A 20535-nucleotide genomic window follows, 5' to 3' on the forward strand; every position below is an offset into this window, starting at 1 on the left:
TACTGCTCTTATGGTGGAAACGTTTTTTTTTTCTGCGTTAAAAAATAATATAAATGACGACTATTATTTGAAAACAAAAAAATCAATGTCACGGGCAAAGGGTTAATTGCAGTACTCCTGCATCCTGTGAGACTCCTACGGCACTTGCTAATCATAAAAAAAGGAAATAGCAATCAACAATACTAAGTTGAAAAAAAAGAAGAAAAAAAGGAGGAGGGGGGGGGGGGGGGGAGCAAACCCAGTAGCAATGCAACCTTTTAGCGGCGAAATTCGATCTTTGACCTAACACCCAATCTTCTATCATCAAAAGACAAGTAACGGCAAAACTATTATAGACAATTGAAGTCCGAGTTGCGATAGTCTGACTACTCTCTTGGTGGAAACGCTGTATTCCCCGTTAACAATAATAAAGATAAAAGCAAACTACTATCTAAAAGCAAAAAATTAGCTTCGCTGTTAAGGGGTTAAGAACACCTGCAACTGCAACTGCCAGCATCCTTGAGATGTCTACGTCACCAAGGTCACCAATCGACACGTCTCCCTCTCGTCAGCATGCACCCCCCACCCCCTCCACTCTCACGGTGGTGGTGGCGGCGGATAAAAAAGGCCTTTTTTTCTTTTATTCAATCAACTTGACTGCTGGTGGACCCTAGGCCTCTCTACAAGTCCAAGAAATAATACTCACTTTTTCTCTTCGCCAACGAAAATATCTACCCCCTACCGGTCAAATTATTTGTAGCAGACGACAAATTTCTCAAAAAGGTCACGTGACACTGTAAAAACAACACAGGAAGTCCATGAAAGCTTATTTACGACATTTCCTTTGAACCGTGTAAACAACAAAATTTCGTTTTCATTCGACTCAACGGGTCAGATTGGCCGGTATTTTTTAACGAACTAAAGTTCTGAAAAATCAAAATGTTTCTTAGAAAGTTGAAAGATGATAGTTTTTGAAACAGAGGTAGGTTTTTAAAAAAAATCTTTATATTTTACGTGAATGCATGCTCAAGGCGAGTTGGACGTGCAGCGGAGGTTGGTAGGCCAAAGGCCCACCTCTCTAGCTATCTGTCTATTATCTCTAGAAATTGACTTTTTCTTGTCCCGCGCTCTATCTTCCTATTCCTAGTAATGATTTCCATTGGTATTGATGATGTATCTAATGACAATCGGGGTCATGATTGCATGATTTTTACTCACATTAACTCGTACTAATCTGTTACTGTTATATATTACATTTTTTTACCATTATTTTCAAGAGTATCAGGTCAGTATCAATGATTGCTGTACTGTTAAGATTAAGACTAGGTCTATAGTCATAGGCTATTAAGTAGTAGTAGTATCTTGGAGTTTTAGTTGTTAATTAATTTGTTGTTTTTTTTTTGTATAAAACATTTATACTGATGTTTTTGTTTTATAAATTTTCCTGTTTCAGGATACGTGATGATGCACTGAATATCAAGATGTCATGGAAAAATACGAGATTAAAAACAAGCTAGGTGTGGGAGCACATGGCTCTGTTTTTCTGGTGCAGCACCTCTCCTCGAAAAAGTATTGCTACATAGAATTGAATATTATAACATTTTGTTACCTATCTTACATCTTGTGGCTAATAAATATACATCTTTGGGAAGGCAAGGAATTCTGGATTATTTTTAAGAACTTTTTTTCTGGGTGGGGTTCCTGACCTTCCATAGTTGGCAAGGAAGCACTAACTGACCTACTGTGTCTTATATCCCCATGTATTTGTTTTCCAATATGCTTTCTGTCTTTGTCTTGGAATGAGATTTCTTGGTTTTGTCCTGGCCGTGGCCGGATATCCTAGCTGGGAGGGAGTTTTGAAAGATGATATTTTTTTTGTCTTGTAAATCAAAATCATTTCTCTGTTATGCATTGTGTCTGTATTTACAGACTTGTAAACATTTGAGTGTCTTGTAAATCAAAATCATCTCTCTGTTATGCCTTGTGTGTGTATTTACATATATATGTATGATTTGTAAACATTTGAGTGCCTTGTAAATCAAAATCATCTCTCTGTTATGCATTGTGTCTGTATTTACATATATATGTATGATTTGTAAACATTTGAGTGCCTTGTAAATCAAAATCATCTCTCTGTTATGCATTGTGTCTGTATTTACATATATGTATGATTTGTAAATATTTGAGTGTCTTCCTCTTTGTGGGGACATGTGTTGTATCTGGATGAGACTTTTAGGTGATCTCAAACTAAGTACTCTTTGTAAAAACTTTTTGAAAGTGATTGTTGCTAAAGCATTATTCAATGTAATGTGGATGTTTCTTTACTCCAGATCAGATAGCCATGGGACTTTGGTTTTCACTCATTTTCTTTTGTTTTACTGACCATGGTCATCTGGGCTTGACTTGAATTTGTCAGTGGTCAAGGAACCTTGATTATAAACTTAATACATAATTAGCGTAATTAATCTTTCAATCTGTCCATAGTGATTTAAAATATTATATTATTTTTGTCTTAGTGTGGCATCTGACATTACATGCTATAGTTACAACCTCACGTATGAATGGTCAAGATATTTTTGTGTTCATTTTGCTGTAGGTTGTTTGCTCTGAAGAAGGTGGAAGTGGACGAGAGGAAAAAGAACAGAACAAAGGAATATGTGTTGAAAGAAGCAAGGTTTGTTATCTTTTATTACTTTTGTTTTCATTCTATTTAAAAATGTATCTTTGTAATAAATAACTGAATAAATAAACCTTCTATATAAAGCTTTTCTGGGTTTTGCTAAACTCAGGGAACTTCATTTCATATATATTCAATCTTCAGGCCATATTAAGCTAGTTAGATAAGCTTTTGTCAGATTAAATGTCTGGCTTAGTTGATTAGTTGAGCCCCCCCCCCCCCCCCCCCCCCTCATCAAACTGGAAATGATCAAGGAACCAACGGCTCATAAAAAGAATTTATTTGACTGCAAAACAGACAAAGATGAAAGGATTTATCGAGGATATGAAATGAAATGGGATGAATGGATGTGAACATGCGATGAGCGAGTATTGTGAAACGTATTGCAAAAGCTGTGATCACTACACTAGAGGTGGCTTGCTGTTTAAGGGAAGAAGAAGAAGAAGTTGCCTGTAAGTGTAAGTGTTAGGAATCTCTTTTCATACCAGCGCTCTAGCATACTAATCTTTGGCATCAGGTATGTGGGGTAAAAGCTATACCAAGGTATTTGATCGTTGTCTTACCATCCAATTAATGATTGAATCCTCTGTCACCCCAGTTTTTTTCGAGATTACAAATGCTACTCTACCATTGTAAATCTCCACGTTGGAAATCAAGTCAAATATTGTGATTTTAACTACAGTGGAATCTGTATAAACTCAATACTATTGAACTCAACTTCTACACCTCTTGTAGGTCTCAAATTTTCTTTTCTTTATCTAAATGCGTTCCATTGATAATGGATAAAGTCAACGTTACTTAACTCTCTCCTTACCAGCTATTTACAGAATTTTACTCCAAAACTTCATACTAACCAAACGCAAAAATAGATTTTTCAAACAGATTAGCAATGAGTATATTCTATATTTTGTTCAGAAAATGAGCTCAGCAACATAGTGTCAAGTTTTTATGGCTATAACTATAACAAAATGAAATCAGAATAGGAAAATTGTTGGATGCATCCTAACGAATGTGACGATTTTCCTATGGGTTGTAAGGAGAGGGTTAAAGACACCCAATCTTTCTGGTCTGGTGGTGTCGACTTTATCATTATCAGGATTCCTCTGTAATTCTAACATGTGAGCCTCTCAAGTTAATATGCTTCACTTACTTCAATGTCTGATGTTTTGCTTATAAGACAGATAGATCATTCTACTATGGTACCAGTCAAATTGTGTTTAGCTTGGTAAATAGAGTGAAAAGGGTAAGATATGATATCGGATTGGTGGTAAATAGAGTGAAAAGGGTAAGACATGATATCAGATTGGTGGTAGATAGAGTGAAAAGAGTAAGATATGATATCGGATTGGTGGTAGATAGAGTGAGAAGGGTAAGATATGATATCGGATTGGTGGTAAATAGAGTGAAAAGGGTAAGATATGATATCGGATTGGTGGTAAATAGAGTGAAAAGGGTAAGATATGATATCGGATTGGTGGTAAATAGAGTAAAAAGGGTAAGATATGATATCCGATTGGTGGTAAATAGAGTGAAAAGGGTAAGATATGATATCGGATTGGTGGTAAATAAAGTGAAAAGGGTAAGATATGATATCAGTTGGTGGTAAATACAGTGAAAAGGGTAAGATATGATATCGGATTGGTGGTAAATAGAGTGAAAAGGGTAAGATATGATATCGGATTGGTGGTAGAGTGAAAAAGGTAAGATATGATATCGGATTGGTGGTAAATAGAGTGAAAAGGGTAAGACATGATATCAGATTGGTGGTAGATAGAGTGAAAAGGGTAAGATATGATATCAGATTGGTGGTAGATAGAGTGAGAAGGGTAAGATATGATATCGGATTGGTGGTAAATAGACTGAAAAGGGTAAGATATGATATCGGATTGGTGGTAAATAGAGTGAAAAGGGTAAGATATGATATCGGATTGGTGGTAAATAGAGTGAAAAGGGTAAGATATGATATCGGATTGGTGGTAAATAGAGTGAAAAGGATAAGATATGATATCGGATTGGTGGTAAATAGAGTGAAAAGGGTAAGATATGATATCAGATTGGTGGTAAATACAGTGAAAAGGGTAAGATATGATATCGGATTGGTGGTAAATACAGTGAAAAGGGTAAGATATATCGGATTGGTGGTAAATACAGTGAAAAGGGTAAGATATGATATCGGATTGGTGATAAATAGAGTGAAAAGGGTAAGACATGATATCAGATTGGTGGTAGATAGAGTGAAAAGGGTAAGATATGATATCAGATTGGTGGTAGATAGAGTGAGAAGGGTAAGATATGATATCGGATTGGTGGTAAATAGAGTGAAAAGGGTAAGATATGATATCGGATTGGTGGTAAATAGAGTGAAAAGGGTAAGATATGATATCGGATTGGTGGTAAATAGAGTGAAAAGGGTAAGATATGATATCGGATTGGTGGTAAATAGAGTGAAAAGGGTAAGATATGATATCGGATTGGTGGTAAATAGAGTGAAAAGGGTAAGATATGATATCGGATTGGAATGACTTTCATCATCTGTAATTCTGTAACGGTAGATACGTTTTTCATCATGTCAGTTTATTTTACGAACATCATTTGTCATCTGAAATTTATTTGATTGGTTTTGATGACAGATAAAGTAAATAAATCATATTGAATTTTTTTTTTTTTTTGTTGTTGTTGTTGTTGTTGTTTTCTTTGGTTTGTTTTAAAAATATATTTTATATTATTAGTCCATAAAAAGTATGTTGTAAATTATTTTTTTTTAAGTAGGTTAACAATGATGAGAAATATTTTGTGTGATGGCACTGTATACCTGGATGGGGCACTTCACATATATTACATCACTTTACCCAGGTGTGAATAGGTGTCTGGCGATAGGCAGTGGTGTACTACTAAAAAGGACACCTGATTGTGAACTTGTATTAATGGAAACCTTGGCCTGCTGAGTGCAAAAGTAAAACTTTGTGAAGAGTATAAAGTATGATAAAACCGTGAGGAGGTTAAATGGATTGACTTATTTATTTATTGATTAATCACAATTTTCATGTGTCCTCACATCTAGCATCCTGTCACAGCTGAAACATCCACACATTGTACTTTTCCACGAGTCTTTCTGGAATCCAAAGGATGAATGTGTCTACATTATTCTGGTAGGTCTTTGAATTATTTTGGCTCAGATGCGTGTTATAAATTTGGTGTTTAAAAAAACAAGATCTCTATTGAGGACAATTCAGTAATTCTCCATGTGAAAATATCTATCATTGAATAACCAGTGAATATCATTCATTCATATTAAAATTATATTGTAAGTTTTCATGTGTTTAAAACAAATTTTCTCTTGTGAAGATTGGTTTATAAAGAAACTATTTTTATAGACAATTTGTATATTAATTGTATACTTTAAACAAATATTTATGCTATGTTCTTTAAAAAAGTAGTCCTTAAGAGCCATTAGGCCTAGGGAGCCGGAGTTTATCCCAGTTTCTATAGCATGAAATGGACAATAGCAATTGCTTGCTACCCTGTGGATAGGACACTAGTCTATCGCAAAGTACTATCCACCAGATTGAAGAGACCCAGCTACCCAATCACTGCTATGTTTATTAATTGTATTTCAGGATTATTGTGGCGGTGGAAATTTGGCAGAGAAGATATCGGCAGCACAGCAGGTATGGCATATATTGATGAATAATTCATTTGTGTTTCTTGATGATTTCTTGATTGTTTTTCAAGAATCTACTGTATCGATAACAACTGTTTGTAACTTGGATATCTCTAGTTTTTATTTTTTTGGAGATTTTTCCACCAGTTGCTACCAGTTAATTAAGTTTAATTTTTATTTGTGTAACTGAGCTGTATGACATGTTTCATATGTGTATTTATCATTTTATCTTCTACTAGAGTACATTCAAGGAATAAACCTTTTATTATATAACCATAAACTCTTTGTCATAAAAAGCAACAAACTTCTGGATGGGGTTCCTGGGAGTTTTGGGAGATGATTTTTTTCTTGTAAATCATCTCTCTGTTATGCATCGTATTTTTATTGTTTTACATGTATATAATTTGTAAACATTTGAGTGTGTTCCTTTTAGTGGGGACCTGTGCTTGTGTCTGGGTGGGACATTGAGGTGGTCTCAAACTAAGTACACTAATAGTGTGCTCTTGGAATCTACACCTGTTCCCTATTTGAACTAATTCCCCTTTGTCTTACTTTTTCTTGGGTACTTTAAATTGTAATTTTAGAACTTTTTACTTTCCCATTTTCTTCCTCTTTACTGGCGCTGATATGGCCTAAATGTGTTGCAAGCGCCGTAAAACCTTTAAATACAATCAAAACAAACAGACAAACTTGAGCATACATAACGTAATATCCACTAACTGTGTGCAGAGTGCTTTACAAGGGATCCTTAGACAACAGTTACCATGTAGGACAAGACACAATGCCTGGTAGGCGATATTGCAATTGTTTTTCCAACAGATACATAACTCATTTTCTGTTAACTCATTTTCCACCTGGGTATGGAGAGAGAATGAACTCACCTATGTGCCTTTCAGAGCAGGACTCGAGCCCAGAACCTTCTGGCCGAAAGCGAATATCATACCACACGACCACATGGCTGCATAGAGGATTTGGTTTTACACACATATAATATGTCAATGAACATCTTTTTATAACATGTTTTTTTCTTCTTTTTATTTTTCTAGGTTGAAATTCCATTTACTGAAAAGCAGATAATGCAGGTATGTCGTCTCCCCCCCCCCCCCCCCTCTCTCTCTCTCTCTCTCTCTCTCTCTCTCTCTCTTTCTACCTCTTTCTCTCCCTTTCTCCCATCCCATCATCATCATCATCATCATCATCATCATCATCATCATCATCATCATCATCATCATCATCATCATCATCATCATCATTATCTTAATTAGTAATTATGTTTGGGTTTTGTGTTCTGTATTGGCAAACTGCCTAAAATAAACTTTGAAATCTTGTGTCACATTTCAAACTAAAAATCTTCTACTTTAATTAACTTCTCAGTGGTTCATACAGATCGTGATGGCCGTGCAGTACATCCACTCCAAACACATTCTACACAGGTGAGACTCCTCCCCTCCCCCTCCCCCCCTCCCCCTTTTTCTTGCTTGCATCCACTCCAAACACATTCTACACAGGTAAGACTCCCCCCCCCCCCCCCCCCTCCCCCTTTTTCTTGTTTGTATCCACTCCAAACACATTCTACACAGGTGAGACTCCCCCCCACCCCTCCCCCTTTTTCTTGCTTGTATCCACTCCAAACACATTCTACACAGGTGAGACTCCTCCCCCCCCCCCCCCCTCCCCCTTTTTCTTGTTTGTATCCACTCCAAACACATTCTACACAGGTGAGACTCCTCCCCCCCCCCCTCCCCCTTTTTCTTGTTTGTATCCACTCCAAACACATTCTACACAGGTGAGACTCCTCCCCCCCCCCCCTCCCCCTTTTTCTTGCTTGTATCCACTCCAAACACATTCTACACAGGTAAGACTCCCCCCCCCCCCCCCCCTCCCCCTTTTTCTTGCTTGTTCTACAAATAAACTGAATTAGTCAGACAGGGTAATAAAAAACAAATTCCCTTTATTCATCCCCATGGGGAAATTTGTTTTTAGGGTCTATTCCAAGGGGAGAATGAAATGACCCAGACGTCAACCGCAGTGCAGATGACAGCAAATGCTCGAAATAATATTGTAGGAGTTGATCATAATTATACTTGAAATATTTTTTATATATAGCTCCTTTTATCAAAAAGTTGAGCACTATTATTTCATGGTTTTTGTTTTTATTATTTATATATATATATATATATATATATATATATATATATATATATATATATATATATATATATATATATATATATATATATATATATATATATATATATATATATATATATATATATATATATATATATATATATATATATATATATATATATATATATATATATATATATATATATATATATATATGTATATAATGTTTTTAACATTGTCTTTTTTTGGTCAGGGATTTGAAGACAGAGAATGTATTTTTGAACAAGAGGAATGTCGTCAAAGTTGGTAAGCAAGTGATTTGATTCCAGTCCTCTTTCCTATTCTCTATAACCTTCTATAAAATAGTCAAGACAATAAGATTTGGCTTAATGAAACAAGTATGTCTGTTAACTGTGGGGAATTTTGGGAGACAGAGAAGGTTTGCTGCTTTGTGGTCTTGTGGCATGGCTCTTGTCTTCAGACCTGTAGTCGGGCCCCTGGTTCGAGTCCCATAAAAGTTACGTCTTTGGAAAAGACTCTTCATTCACATTCTCTCACCCTACTGAAGTGTAAAATGAGTACCTGGCTGGAAACAATTTTGTCTCTGTTGAAGACAATTGTAATAGCACCCTACAGATGTCATGTCTCATCCTATATGCTAATCATTGCTGGTTACTTGAGATCCCTTGTAAAGTGCTTTGAGCACATTTAGTGATTATTTGGGGACAGCATTTGAAAGTTAAAATTTTTTTTGTTTTGTTTTTTTGTTTCTTTGTTGTTTTTTTCCCCATCCCCCATTTTTTATTGATTTTTCTTTGATTCTAAAATATACAAAAGATAAACGACCACTTGACTGACACTCATTGATTTGATTTTGTCATTTACTAAATAAATCTGGCTGTTTGAAAAAAAAAAAAAAATTAAAATTTGGGTCTCGTGCTGACCACAGGGATTTGTACAAATATTACTGAAGCTCCTGTTGGTTTCAAGGGTGAGAAAGATGTTGAAAATCCATTTACTCATATGATAACTGTATTGCAAATGCTTTTCTCATTATAAGATAAGATTTTTAAAAAAAGGTTGAGCTTTTATATAGTGCAATATCCACTAAACATGCTCAAAGTGCTTTACAAGGCGTCCCTGACCAACAGCAACCTGTAACATGTAGAACGAGACATGATGCCTGTTAGGCGATATTACGATTTTTTTCCGACAGAGACAACGCTGTTATCAGTCAGGTACTCATGATACACCTGAGTACGGTGAGAGAATGTAAGTAAAGAGCCTTTTCCACGGACTCAACTATGCGCTGAGCAAGGCTCGAACCCATACCATAAGACCACATAGCCACACTAAAATAAATAGTAAAATATAAAATAAATAAGATAAGATAAGATGATATTTATTTATCCACGAATTATTATCACTCATATTATCAGGCTGTTATACTTGTCAAATTTCTATCCTCCCCGTCAGGTGATTTTGGCATCTCCAAAGTCCTCGCCAATACAATCGATGTTGCTAAAACTGTGGTGGGAACGCCTTCCTATTTGAGTCCAGAGTTATGTCAAGACATTCCTTATAATTCAAAATCTGATATCTGGGTAAGCATTATAGAATATAAAACCAGACAAATTAAATCATAAGATCCCTAAGGACCGTGCTAACAAATTTAATGCCGTTACTTAGATAATTTTGTAAAGAATTAGATTAATTATTCATTGGGGGTCCTGAAAGCCCAGTTGATAGAGCACTCGCTTCATTCGCAAACGTGACCGAGATTGAACCCAGGTGATTTTTTTTTTTCGGATCCCCCTGTTCACCCAGCAGTGATTGGGTCTCTTGGTCTATTAGATCTGGCAGAAAGTACTTTACGATAGACTAGTGTTGTATCCAAAGGGTACAAACAATTGCTATTGTCCTTTTCACATTATTAAAATCAGAATAAACTCCGGTTCCATGGGCTTAGTGGCTCTGAAAGACTTTTTATTCATTGACAATCCAGTTTTTGCTTCTAATATTCATAATGATGAAATCATTGCTTGGTCTAGATGTTTTATCATCTATTTATTCACACTGGCTCAGTAAGAGTGGTCGACTTCATTCAAGGTTGACTTCTTCCATTGTCAGTGGAACACACTTAGATAAGAACACACAACTTGGGGCCAACATGAGGTGTTGACTCTTGCAAAGACTTGTAGTTAGTAAGTAAGTAAGTAAGTAAGTAAGTAAGTAAGTAAGTTACAAAGAGTTGTGACAATTGAAGCAAATTCTTTAAAGAAAAAATTGAAAATAGCCATAGTAGAAATACTAGTTCAAATATTAGAGACCATGAGGAAATAAATTTGTACTCATAATTTTTTTTTCTCTCCTATTCTGATTCCACCATCTGCTCCATCCATCTCTCCTTGAAATATATCCATTTATCCACAAATCCATTCATCCATCAATCTGTCCAATCACAATTTGTCCTTTCATATGTTTGTCCATTTATCACTCCATCTATCCCATTTTCATGATCATTCATCCATTTCTTAATTGTTTTATCCACCTGTTAATTAATCATTTCCTTCATCCATCTCTCCATTTTTACAAACACTCATCCATTTATCCATCTATTCATTCATTCATTCATTCATTCATTCATTCATTCATTCATTCATTCATTCATTCATTCATTCATTCAATTCATTCATTCACTCACTTCCTTATCCTTTTAGTCATTTATTCATTCATTCATCAACTCACAAATTCATCCATTCAACATTTTTTTTCATCATCATCATCTTCATCTTTATCATCATCAGTAAAATGACTATTCCTATTTTCTTCCCACCCATTACGCAGGCTGTAGGTTGTTTACTATACGAAATGTGTGCCCTGTCCCCTCCTTTCGATGGTCACAGTTTGATAGGACTGATGTTTAACATAGTCAATGCAGAATACAGGGTAAGTTGATTAGGACTGATGTTTAACATAGTCAATGCAGAATACAGGGTAAGTTGATTAGGACTGATGTTTAACATAGTCATTGCAGAATACAGGGTAAGTTCATATATTGCCATGAACAAAGATACACATTTTTAGACGTAAACCACCTCTATTCCAAATTAAGAAAAAGAAAATAGATAATTCTGACTTATAAAAACGGATAAGGTTAAACAAAACAAAAAAAGAACCGGTCTCCCCCTCACCCCAAATTTCCCTTCCATCTTGGAATCTTATCATTGCACATGAACACAAATATAAAACAAACAAAACTGCTAAATAAACTAAAAAAAAGAGAAGCTTAATGTTTTGTTGTTTTTTTTGTTGTTGTTTTTTTTATATGTTGTTATTTATTCTAAATTTACATATTTTAATAGTTTGTACCAAGAGATCAGTCTCAATTATACTCGGGTTTCACTCATGCTTCAATGAAGCCTAAGACACATCTTAATTCCTGCTCTTTTGTGGAAAATTTTTAAGTGAGCAGTTATAACCAGATGACTGATGAGAAAAGTATATGTTTAAAGTATGAGTGTTTTATATTTGGGAAAAGTATTGGTTTAAAGTATGAGTGTTTTATATTTGGGAAAAGTATAGGTTTAAAGTATGAGTGTTTTATATTTGGCAAAAGTATAGGTTTAAAGTATGAGTGTTTTATATTTGGGAAAAGTATTGGTTTAAAGTATGAGTGTTTTATATTTGGGAAAAGTATTGGTTTAAAGTATGAGTGTTTTATATTTGGGAAAAGTATTGGTTTAAAGTATGAGTGTTTTATATTTGGGAAAAGTATTGGTTTAAAGTATGAGTATTTTATATTTGGGAAAAGTATTGGTTTAAAGTATGAGTATTTTATATTTGGGAAAAGTATTGGTTTAAAGTATGAGTGTTTTATATTTGGGAAAAGTATTGGTTTAAAGTATGAGTATTTTTATTTGGGAAAAGTATTGGTTTAAAGTATGAGTGTTTTATATTTGGGATAAGTATTGGTTTAAAGTATGAGTGTTTTATATTTGGGATAAGTATTGGTTTAAAGTATGAGTGTTTTATATTTGGGATAAGTATTGGTTTAAAGTATGAGTGTTTTATATTTGGGATAAGTATTGGTTTAAAGTATGAGTGTTTTATATTTGGGAAAAGTATTGGTTTAAAGTATGAGTGTTTTATATTTGGGAAAAGTATTGGTTTAAAGTATGAGTGTTTTATATTTGGGAAAAGTATAGGTTTAAAGTATGAGTGTTTTATATTTGGGAAAAGTATAGGTTTAAAGTATGAGTGTTTTATATTTGAACACAAAAAGGTGTACGGGAAAGAAAAATACAAGAAAGAATTAGCCTGCCTCATTGCCTTTGACCATCAGCAGAGGCGTGCTTATTTTCTTTTCTTGTATTTTTCTTTCTGCCTTGGCATTATTTCATTCACACCCTTTCAGAATTTTGTCTTACATCAGTGCTGCTCCCTAATTTACTTACTTACTTACTGCTCGTTATGCTCAATGGTGTTGAGGGCAGCAATTGAGGACCTCCATCTTCCTCTGTCCATGGCCCTCATCTTCAGCAAACTCCAGGTCTCCTCCCACTCTCTCATCTCTCCCTCCACTATTCTCCTCCAAGTTGCCTGGGCCCTTATTCCTCTTCTCTTTCCTTCTGGTGCCCAGTGTAGGGCATTTTTGCTGACGTTTCCCTCCTCCTCTCTCATAACAACATGTCCTATCCATCTCCGCCTTCCTCTCATGACGATGTCCTTCATCTCATCCACTCTACATTAATCTAATTAACAAAAATGAATAGAACAGCTTCATAAAAGAACAGAAATCTGGAATTTAGTAATGTATTTATGTCTTTATTGTTTTTTTGTTGTTGACTGAAGAAAGTTTTGAGCCCGAAACGTCCTGTGTTTTTTGTATTTTTTTTTTAAAAGCTGTTATATTCATTTCTGTTTATTACTTTTTACAGATCACAGCTTCTAGCAGTCTAGTATTACATTAATCTAGCAGACGTTCGTTTTGAATTCTAATTTGTCACTTTTAAATTTCAAGCAACTTAGTGAATTTTCTTTCAAACAGCCATTACCGATGGAGGCCCCCGAGGGTATCAAAGACCTGGTGACGAAAATGCTAGTCAAGGTGCCTGAAAACAGACCCAGGTATTGATGACTTAAATATGTAATTATATATTGTCCCAGCCCTGGTCAGAGTCCTTGGCTGGGAGGAAAATAGTCTATTGTATCGTTATAGTTCTGGAAGATGATACTTTTTCCTTGTAAATCATCTCTCTGTTATGGATTTTTACATTTTGTTTTGAGTATAACAATTTATAAGCATTCGAGTGTAATCCTCTCTGTGGGATCCTTTGCTTGTCTGCATGAGAGTATTAGGTGATCTCAAACTAAGTACACTAATAGTGTTCTCTTGGAATCTATATTTGATCCCTATTTGAACGATTCCCTTTTGTCTGACTTTATCTCATGTGTTTAATTGCTCCATCTTTTTCGCGTTCGCTGTGTTTTATTTTAAATCTATATTTTTAAAAATAAATTACTGTATTGTTTTCTTCTTTTTACTGGTTCTGAAATGACCTAGATGTGCCATAAAATAATTAAAAAGGAAACAGTTCTCTCTACCCACATCACATGGTAGTTTATTCCATACAACGCTGTGATGTGATACAGATGCCTGAGATTGTGTTTTACTCTTTCTACTACAATCCAAGCCAGCTGTGATTCTTTTTTAGAAGGCAGCAATCAGAAAGTAATTGAGCAATTTTTAGGATTGAGATTATGAGGATAATTGCAATTTCTGGATGGGGTTCCTGACCTCCCATAGTGGGAAGGGAGGTACTTGCTGTGTCTTCTATCCCCCTATATCTGTTTTCCAACTTGCTTTCTGTCTTTGTCTTGGAATGAGATTACTTGGTTTTGTCCTGGCCCTGGCCAGATTCCTGGCTGGGAGGGAAACAGTCAAATGCATAGTTATTGTTTTGGGAGATGATATTTTTTCTGTGTAAATTATCTCTCTATTATGTATTATTATATTTGTTATTTTGAATGTATAATTTAAGCATTTGAGTGTTTTCCTCTTTGTTGGGTCTTGTGCTTGTGTTCAGTTGAGACTTATAGGTGATCTCAAACTAAGTACAATGATGGTATGCTCTTGGATTTTACATCTGATGTCTTACTTTCACTTGGGTGATTTAATTTTAATTCCAGAACTTTTTACTATCCCATTTTCTTCCTTTTTACTGGCGCTGATATGACCTAAATGTGTTGCAAGCGCCGTAAAACCCTTAAAACAAAAACAAAACAATAATTGCAATTTAAATAAACAACAACAACAAAAGAAACAAAAGAAAAAAAGACTTTTCTCTCTTTGACCAGTGCAAGTGCCGTTCTAAACCATTCATATGTCAAAGAAAACCTGGCGTCTTTCATCGCGGATACTGAACATATTCTATTTGGGCGGGGCAAGAGGAGCCATGCTGTGAATTGGTTATCGGATGACAAGGGAGACAATTTGCAGATCAGGCCGAGTACAGCGTAAGATTTACTTTTCTCATCTTTATTATCTTCATTATCACCATCATTATTATCATGGTCATCGTCATTGTCATCATAATCATAATCATTATTATCATCTTTGTCATCATCATCTTAATTATCATCATTATCATCATCATTATCATCATTATCATCATCATGGTCATCATCATTGACATCATTATCATCATCATTGTCATCATCATCATGATTATCATCACCATCATCATCATCATTCAATACCGTTATCTATGATTGACTAGAATCATCGTCCACATTTGAATCAGCGTTACCATCAACATGACAATCGTCGCGTCATAGTTATGACCTTTCATTCTGCAACTCCTCTGGAGTTTATAATGATTTAAAGAAGTCCGTCAAAGACACTAAGAGGCCCATAGACCCAGAGTTTATCCCAGTCTTTATAGCATGAAATGGACAACAACCTATCCAGTATCAATTTTACATAAAGCTGAATTGAAGATATATTATATGCAAGAATCGAATGCCTGTATGAATGCTATATAGAGAAAGAATTTCATGGTCTCTCTTCATCATAATCATAAGCAAAATTGTTTACTTTTTTCCAAAATAAGTTGTAGTCGTAAAGGAATGGCCTGAATTGATGCCAATGTTCTTTAGTCTGTCTAAACAAAGTTTATTGTACTGTTTGCCTTTGGAATGGCCATAAGTCTGTTGACATTTAAATCTCACCTATTTTCATTGCTTTGCTTGAAGTTTAACATAAAGACTTATCTGCACAGATAAACAAGTCTGATCCCTTTGATTTTTATAGCCCTTCAAGACGACAGCCACTGCCAAAATCCCCAAGTCAATCTCCATTAAAAAAGAATCCCAAGGGAGACAAATCTCCTCAATCCATGCCAAAACCGAAAGGCAAATTACCTCCCTTGAGAAACCTTCCAGAGCCTTGTTGGGATGACTCTAAAGATGAAATATATCTGGCAGCAACTATAGCAACTGGTAAGTCGTGATAGAATGCTGTGCTTTAACATGCTCATTAATTCTTGAATGCAACATAGAAACGATTGAGACATTAAGTATGTTCCGGTATTTGGGGTGAATTTTTAATTCAGAAAAGTGATCATTTCTTGTTGTTATCAACATAAGTGCCTGCTCCACTCACTTTTTGAATTAAAAATTCACCCCAAATACCGGAGCATACTCAATGTCTTAATCGTTTCTATGTTGCATGTTTGTGTTGAGAATATTGGCTATTAAGCTTAAATACTGGCCAACTAACTTTGCGGCATTTGTGTGTGTTGAACCCATGACCTCAAGAAGTCGGGGAGAGAAGGCTCTAGTAAGACTAAGCTTTGAAGCAACTTGTTTTGGGCTCATGGATAGCTCATACGGTAGAGTCACAATCTCCCCGGTCAGCGGAGTTGTTGTACCAGTAAGGTCGTGGGTTCGAGCCCTCATCGCCGCTGCAAAGTTTTTTTTTCTCTGTTGTCTTCTGGCACTTTCCTACTCACTTCATTTCTTGCTGAGAATTGTGTGATTCAGCCACATATTTTTTTATTCGATGAGTAAAGCTGCTCTCTCCATCCATGTTGTTAATTGTTTCTATTGGTCACGGTCCTGGGCCAGAGTTTTGAGGCTGTCAAGATCTTGTTATGACTTTAGTACGGAGGGCACTGCAGTTTTTCTTCGTTCTTCAGGGATTAATTCTGCCTATCTGAATCCAGAAATTTCTGATATGTAGAGAGATTCTGGTAAAGACTGTAACTAAATTTATAGTTGAGCCATAAAATTCTTCTATAACCTTTGTATTGTCTTAGAGCAATTTTAAAAAGACAATAACAATTCAACATGGAACTCAGCTAGTTAAATCTCTCATATAATAACGTATAATAGTTTCATTATGTTGCTTTCTACAAAGTGTTAAAATTTGGTGTTTTCAGAAAAGAAAGAAAAATAACTCTTAAAACAGTTTTTATTTTTAGGTAGATGGGTTTGTTTTATTTTGAGAAATTTCACAGGCGCCTCCACTTCAATCCTATTTGAAAATATACTGAGTTACTCACCTGGGGTTAAAATTAAAGTTTTATCTATTCAAAGAAAGAAACTGGACTGATAGAATTAACATCATTAAACAGATATTTTTTGTGTCTACAATTAGGGTCTTTATATTATAAGGGTTGGTAGGTGTGTCTACAATTAACAGTCTTTATATTATAAGGGTTGGTAGGTGTGTCTACAATTAACAGTCTTTATATTATAAGGGTTGGTAGGTGTGTCTACAATTAACAGTCTTTATATTATAAGGGTTGGTAGGTGTGTCTTTAATTAACAGTCTTTATATTATAAGGGTAGGTAGGTGTGTCTACAATTAACAGTCTTTATATTATAAGGGTTGGTAGGTGTGTCTACAATTAACAGTCTTTATATTATAAGGGTTGGTAGGTGTGTCTAACAGTCTTTATATTATAAGGGTTGGTAGGTGTGTCTAACAGTCTTTATATTATAAGGGTTGGTAGGTGTGTCTACAATTAACAGTCTTTATATTATAAGGGTTGGTAGGTGTGTCTAACAGTCTTTATATTATAAGGGTTGGTAGGTGTGTCTACAATTAACAGTCTTTATATTATAAGGGTTGGTAGGTGTGTCTACAATTAACAGTCTTTATATTATAAGGGTAGGTAGGTGTGTCTACAATTAACAGTCTTTATATTATAAGGGTTGGTAGTTGTGTGTCTACAATTAACAGTCTTTATATTATAAGGGTTGGTAGTTGTGTGTCTACAATTAACAGTCTTTATATTATAAGGGTTGGTAGTTGTGTGTCTACAATTAACAGTCTTTATATTATAAGGGTTGGTAGGTGTGTCTACAATTAACAGTCTTTATATTATAAGGGTTGGTAGGTGTGTCTAACAGTCTTTATATTATAAGGGTTGGTAGGTGTGTCTACAATTAACAGTCTTTATATTATAAGGGTAGGTAGGTGTGTCTACAATTAACAGTCTTTATATTATAAGGGTTGGTAGTTGTGTGTCTACAATTAACAGTCTTTATATTATAAGGGTTGGTAGGTGTGTCTACAATTAACAGTCTTTATATTATAAGGGTTGGTAGGTGTGTCTACAATTAACAGTCTTTATATTATAAGGGTTGGTAGTTGTGTGTCTACAATTAACAGTCTTTATATTATAAGGGTTGGTAGGTGTGTCTAACAGTCTTTATATTATAAGGGTTGGTAGGTGTGTCTACAATTAACAGTCTTTATATTATAAGGGTTGGTAGTTGTGTGTCTACAATTAACAGTCTTTATATTATAAGGGTTGGTAGGTGTGTCTAACAGTCTTTATATTATAAGGGTTGGTAGTTGTGTCTACAATTAACAGTCTTTATATTATAAGGGTTGGTAGGTGTGTCTACAATTAACAGTCTTTATATTATAAGGGTTGGTAGGTGTGTCTACAATTAACAGTCTTTATATTATAAGGGTTGGTAGTTGTGTGTCTACAATTAACAGTCTTTATATTATAAGGGTTGGTAGGTGTGTCTAACAGTCTTTATATTATAAGGGTTGGTAGGTGTGTCTACAATTAACAGTCTTTATATTATAAGGGTTGGTAGGTGTGTCTAACAGTCTTTATATTATAAGGGTTGGTAGGTGTGTCTACAATTAACAGTCTTTATATTATAAGGGTTGGTAGGTGTGTCTACAATTAACAGTCTTTATATTATAAGGGTAGGTAGGTGTGTCTACAATTAACAGTCTTTATATTATAAGGGTTGGTAGGTGTGTCTAACAGTCTTTATATTATAAGGGTTGGTAGGTGTGTCTACAATTAACAGTCTTTATATTATAAGGGTTGGTAGGTGTGTCTACAATTAACAGTCTTTATATTATAAGGGTTGGTAGGTGTGTCTACAATTAACAGTCTTTATATTATAAGGGTTGGTAGTTGTGTGTCTACAATTAACAGTCTTTATATTATAAGGGTTGGTAGGTGTGTCTAACAGTCTTTATATTATAAGGGTTGGTAGGTGTGTCTACAATTAACAGTCTTTATATTATAAGGGTAGGTAGGTGTGTCTACAATTAACAGTCTTTATATTATAAGGGTTGGTAGTTGTGTGTCTACAATTAACAGTCTTTATATTATAAGGGTTGGTAGTTGTGTGTCTACAATTAACAGTCTTTATATTATAAGGGTTGGTAGTTGTGTGTCTACAATTAACAGTCTTTATATTATAAGGGTTGGTAGGTGTGTGTCTACAATTAGGGTCTTTATATTATAAGGGTTGGTAGGTGTGTCTACAATTAGGGTCTTTATATTATAAGGGTTGGTAGGAACGGCCAGGACTCTCAGGTACAACTGATAACTAACCAAGATGGCCGCTCAACTTTCATCCACTGGAAATTTTTAAACCATGAAAATGATGAAAACTCGTCATTTTAGCAGCTTGATAGAGGTCAATTTGTTTCTTTCTTTGGATGAATATAACTATTCCAAGGTGAGCAGCTACGCATATTTATTAATAGGCATTGAACTGGTGTCTGCAATTGGAATTTTTCCCATGATTTTCAAGAGGAGATGCTGGCTTTTAAGTAACCTAACATGTATTAAAAATAATTGTTTGGGTAAAATTGCTAACTCTTTGAAGCAGTTTACATTAGTCTTATTTGTTTTGTGCCGACTTTTCTGTTTTCCTTTCCATTTTGAGGAGGAGACCAGATGGAGACCGGGCTGGCAGGAGATGATCCCTCTTATTATTCTGACGACTTTGACGAATCGTCAGGGAGCGAAATAGAGGAAGGTGATTATAGAGCTTAAGAAAATCTGTCTGTTGTTATGTCTGTATGTATGTATGTATGTATGTATGTATGTATGTATGTATGTATGTATGTATGTATGTATGTATGTATGTATGTATGTATGTATGTATGTATGTATGTATGTATGTGTGTGTGTGTGTGTGTGTGTGTGTGTGTGTATGTATGTATGTATGTATGTATGTATGTATGTATGTATGTATGTATGCATGCATGCATGCATGCATGCATGCATGCATGCATGTATGTATTGTATTGTATTGTATTGTATTGTATTGTATTGTATGTATTGTATTGTATTGTATTGTATTGTATTGTATTGTATTGTATGTATGTATGTATGTATGTATGTATGTATGTATGTATATCTCTCTGTCTAACTGTCTGTCTGTCTGTCTGTATGTATGTATCTGTCTGTGTATATGTCTGTCTCTTAGTCTGTCTGTCTGTCTGTCTGTATCTGTCTTTGTGTCTGTCTGTCTGTCTGTCTGTCTGTATGTATGTATGTATCTGTCCGTCTGTCTGTCTGTCTGTATGTATGTATCTGTCCGTGTGTCTGTCTGTCTGCCTGTCTCTGTCTGTCTGTCTGTCTGTTAGTCTATCAATTTGTCTACCTGTCTGAATTTTTGTGATTAAATCTGTTTGGCTATCTATCTATACCACAACCAATATTATATAATTTTGAAAAAGATCTATACAAATGCTATCTATCTATCCATCTATCTATCTATCTTTCTATCTATCTATCTATCTATCTATCTA

General features: G+C 34.9%; 1 protein-coding gene across 3 annotated transcripts in view; it reads left to right on the forward strand.

Annotated features, from left to right (window-relative positions):
- Positions 1 to 20535, forward strand: part of LOC144978132 (uncharacterized) — a 32336-nt gene that overhangs the window by 3417 nt on the left and 8384 nt on the right. For 2 of the 3 annotated variants that reach the window (XM_078923778.1, XM_078923782.1), the window contains exons 2-14: positions 1433 to 1548; positions 2576 to 2653; positions 5718 to 5805; positions 6274 to 6324; positions 7364 to 7399; positions 7692 to 7750; positions 8701 to 8753; positions 9924 to 10051; positions 11295 to 11396; positions 13498 to 13577; positions 14808 to 14966; positions 15763 to 15950; positions 19665 to 19757. In XM_078923778.1, coding sequence (XP_078779904.1) covers positions 1466 to 1548; positions 2576 to 2653; positions 5718 to 5805; positions 6274 to 6324; positions 7364 to 7399; positions 7692 to 7750; positions 8701 to 8753; positions 9924 to 10051; positions 11295 to 11396; positions 13498 to 13577; positions 14808 to 14966; positions 15763 to 15950; positions 19665 to 19757 — 1198 coding nt within the window. In that variant the 5' untranslated portion in view covers positions 1433 to 1465. Of the gene's footprint in view, positions 1 to 1013; positions 1033 to 1432; positions 1549 to 2575; positions 2654 to 5717; positions 5806 to 6273; positions 6325 to 7363; positions 7400 to 7691; positions 7751 to 8700; positions 8754 to 9923; positions 10052 to 11294; positions 11397 to 13497; positions 13578 to 14807; positions 14967 to 15762; positions 15951 to 19664; positions 19758 to 20535 lie in introns of those variants that run through there. The other variant, XM_078923779.1, reaches the window with a different exon arrangement.

Source organism: Berghia stephanieae, chromosome 8 (genome assembly GCF_034508935.2).
Source record: "Berghia stephanieae isolate SIO BIC M18660-M18661 chromosome 8, UCSD_Bste_1.3, whole genome shotgun sequence".
NCBI lineage: Eukaryota > Metazoa > Mollusca > Gastropoda > Nudibranchia > Aeolidiidae > Berghia > Berghia stephanieae.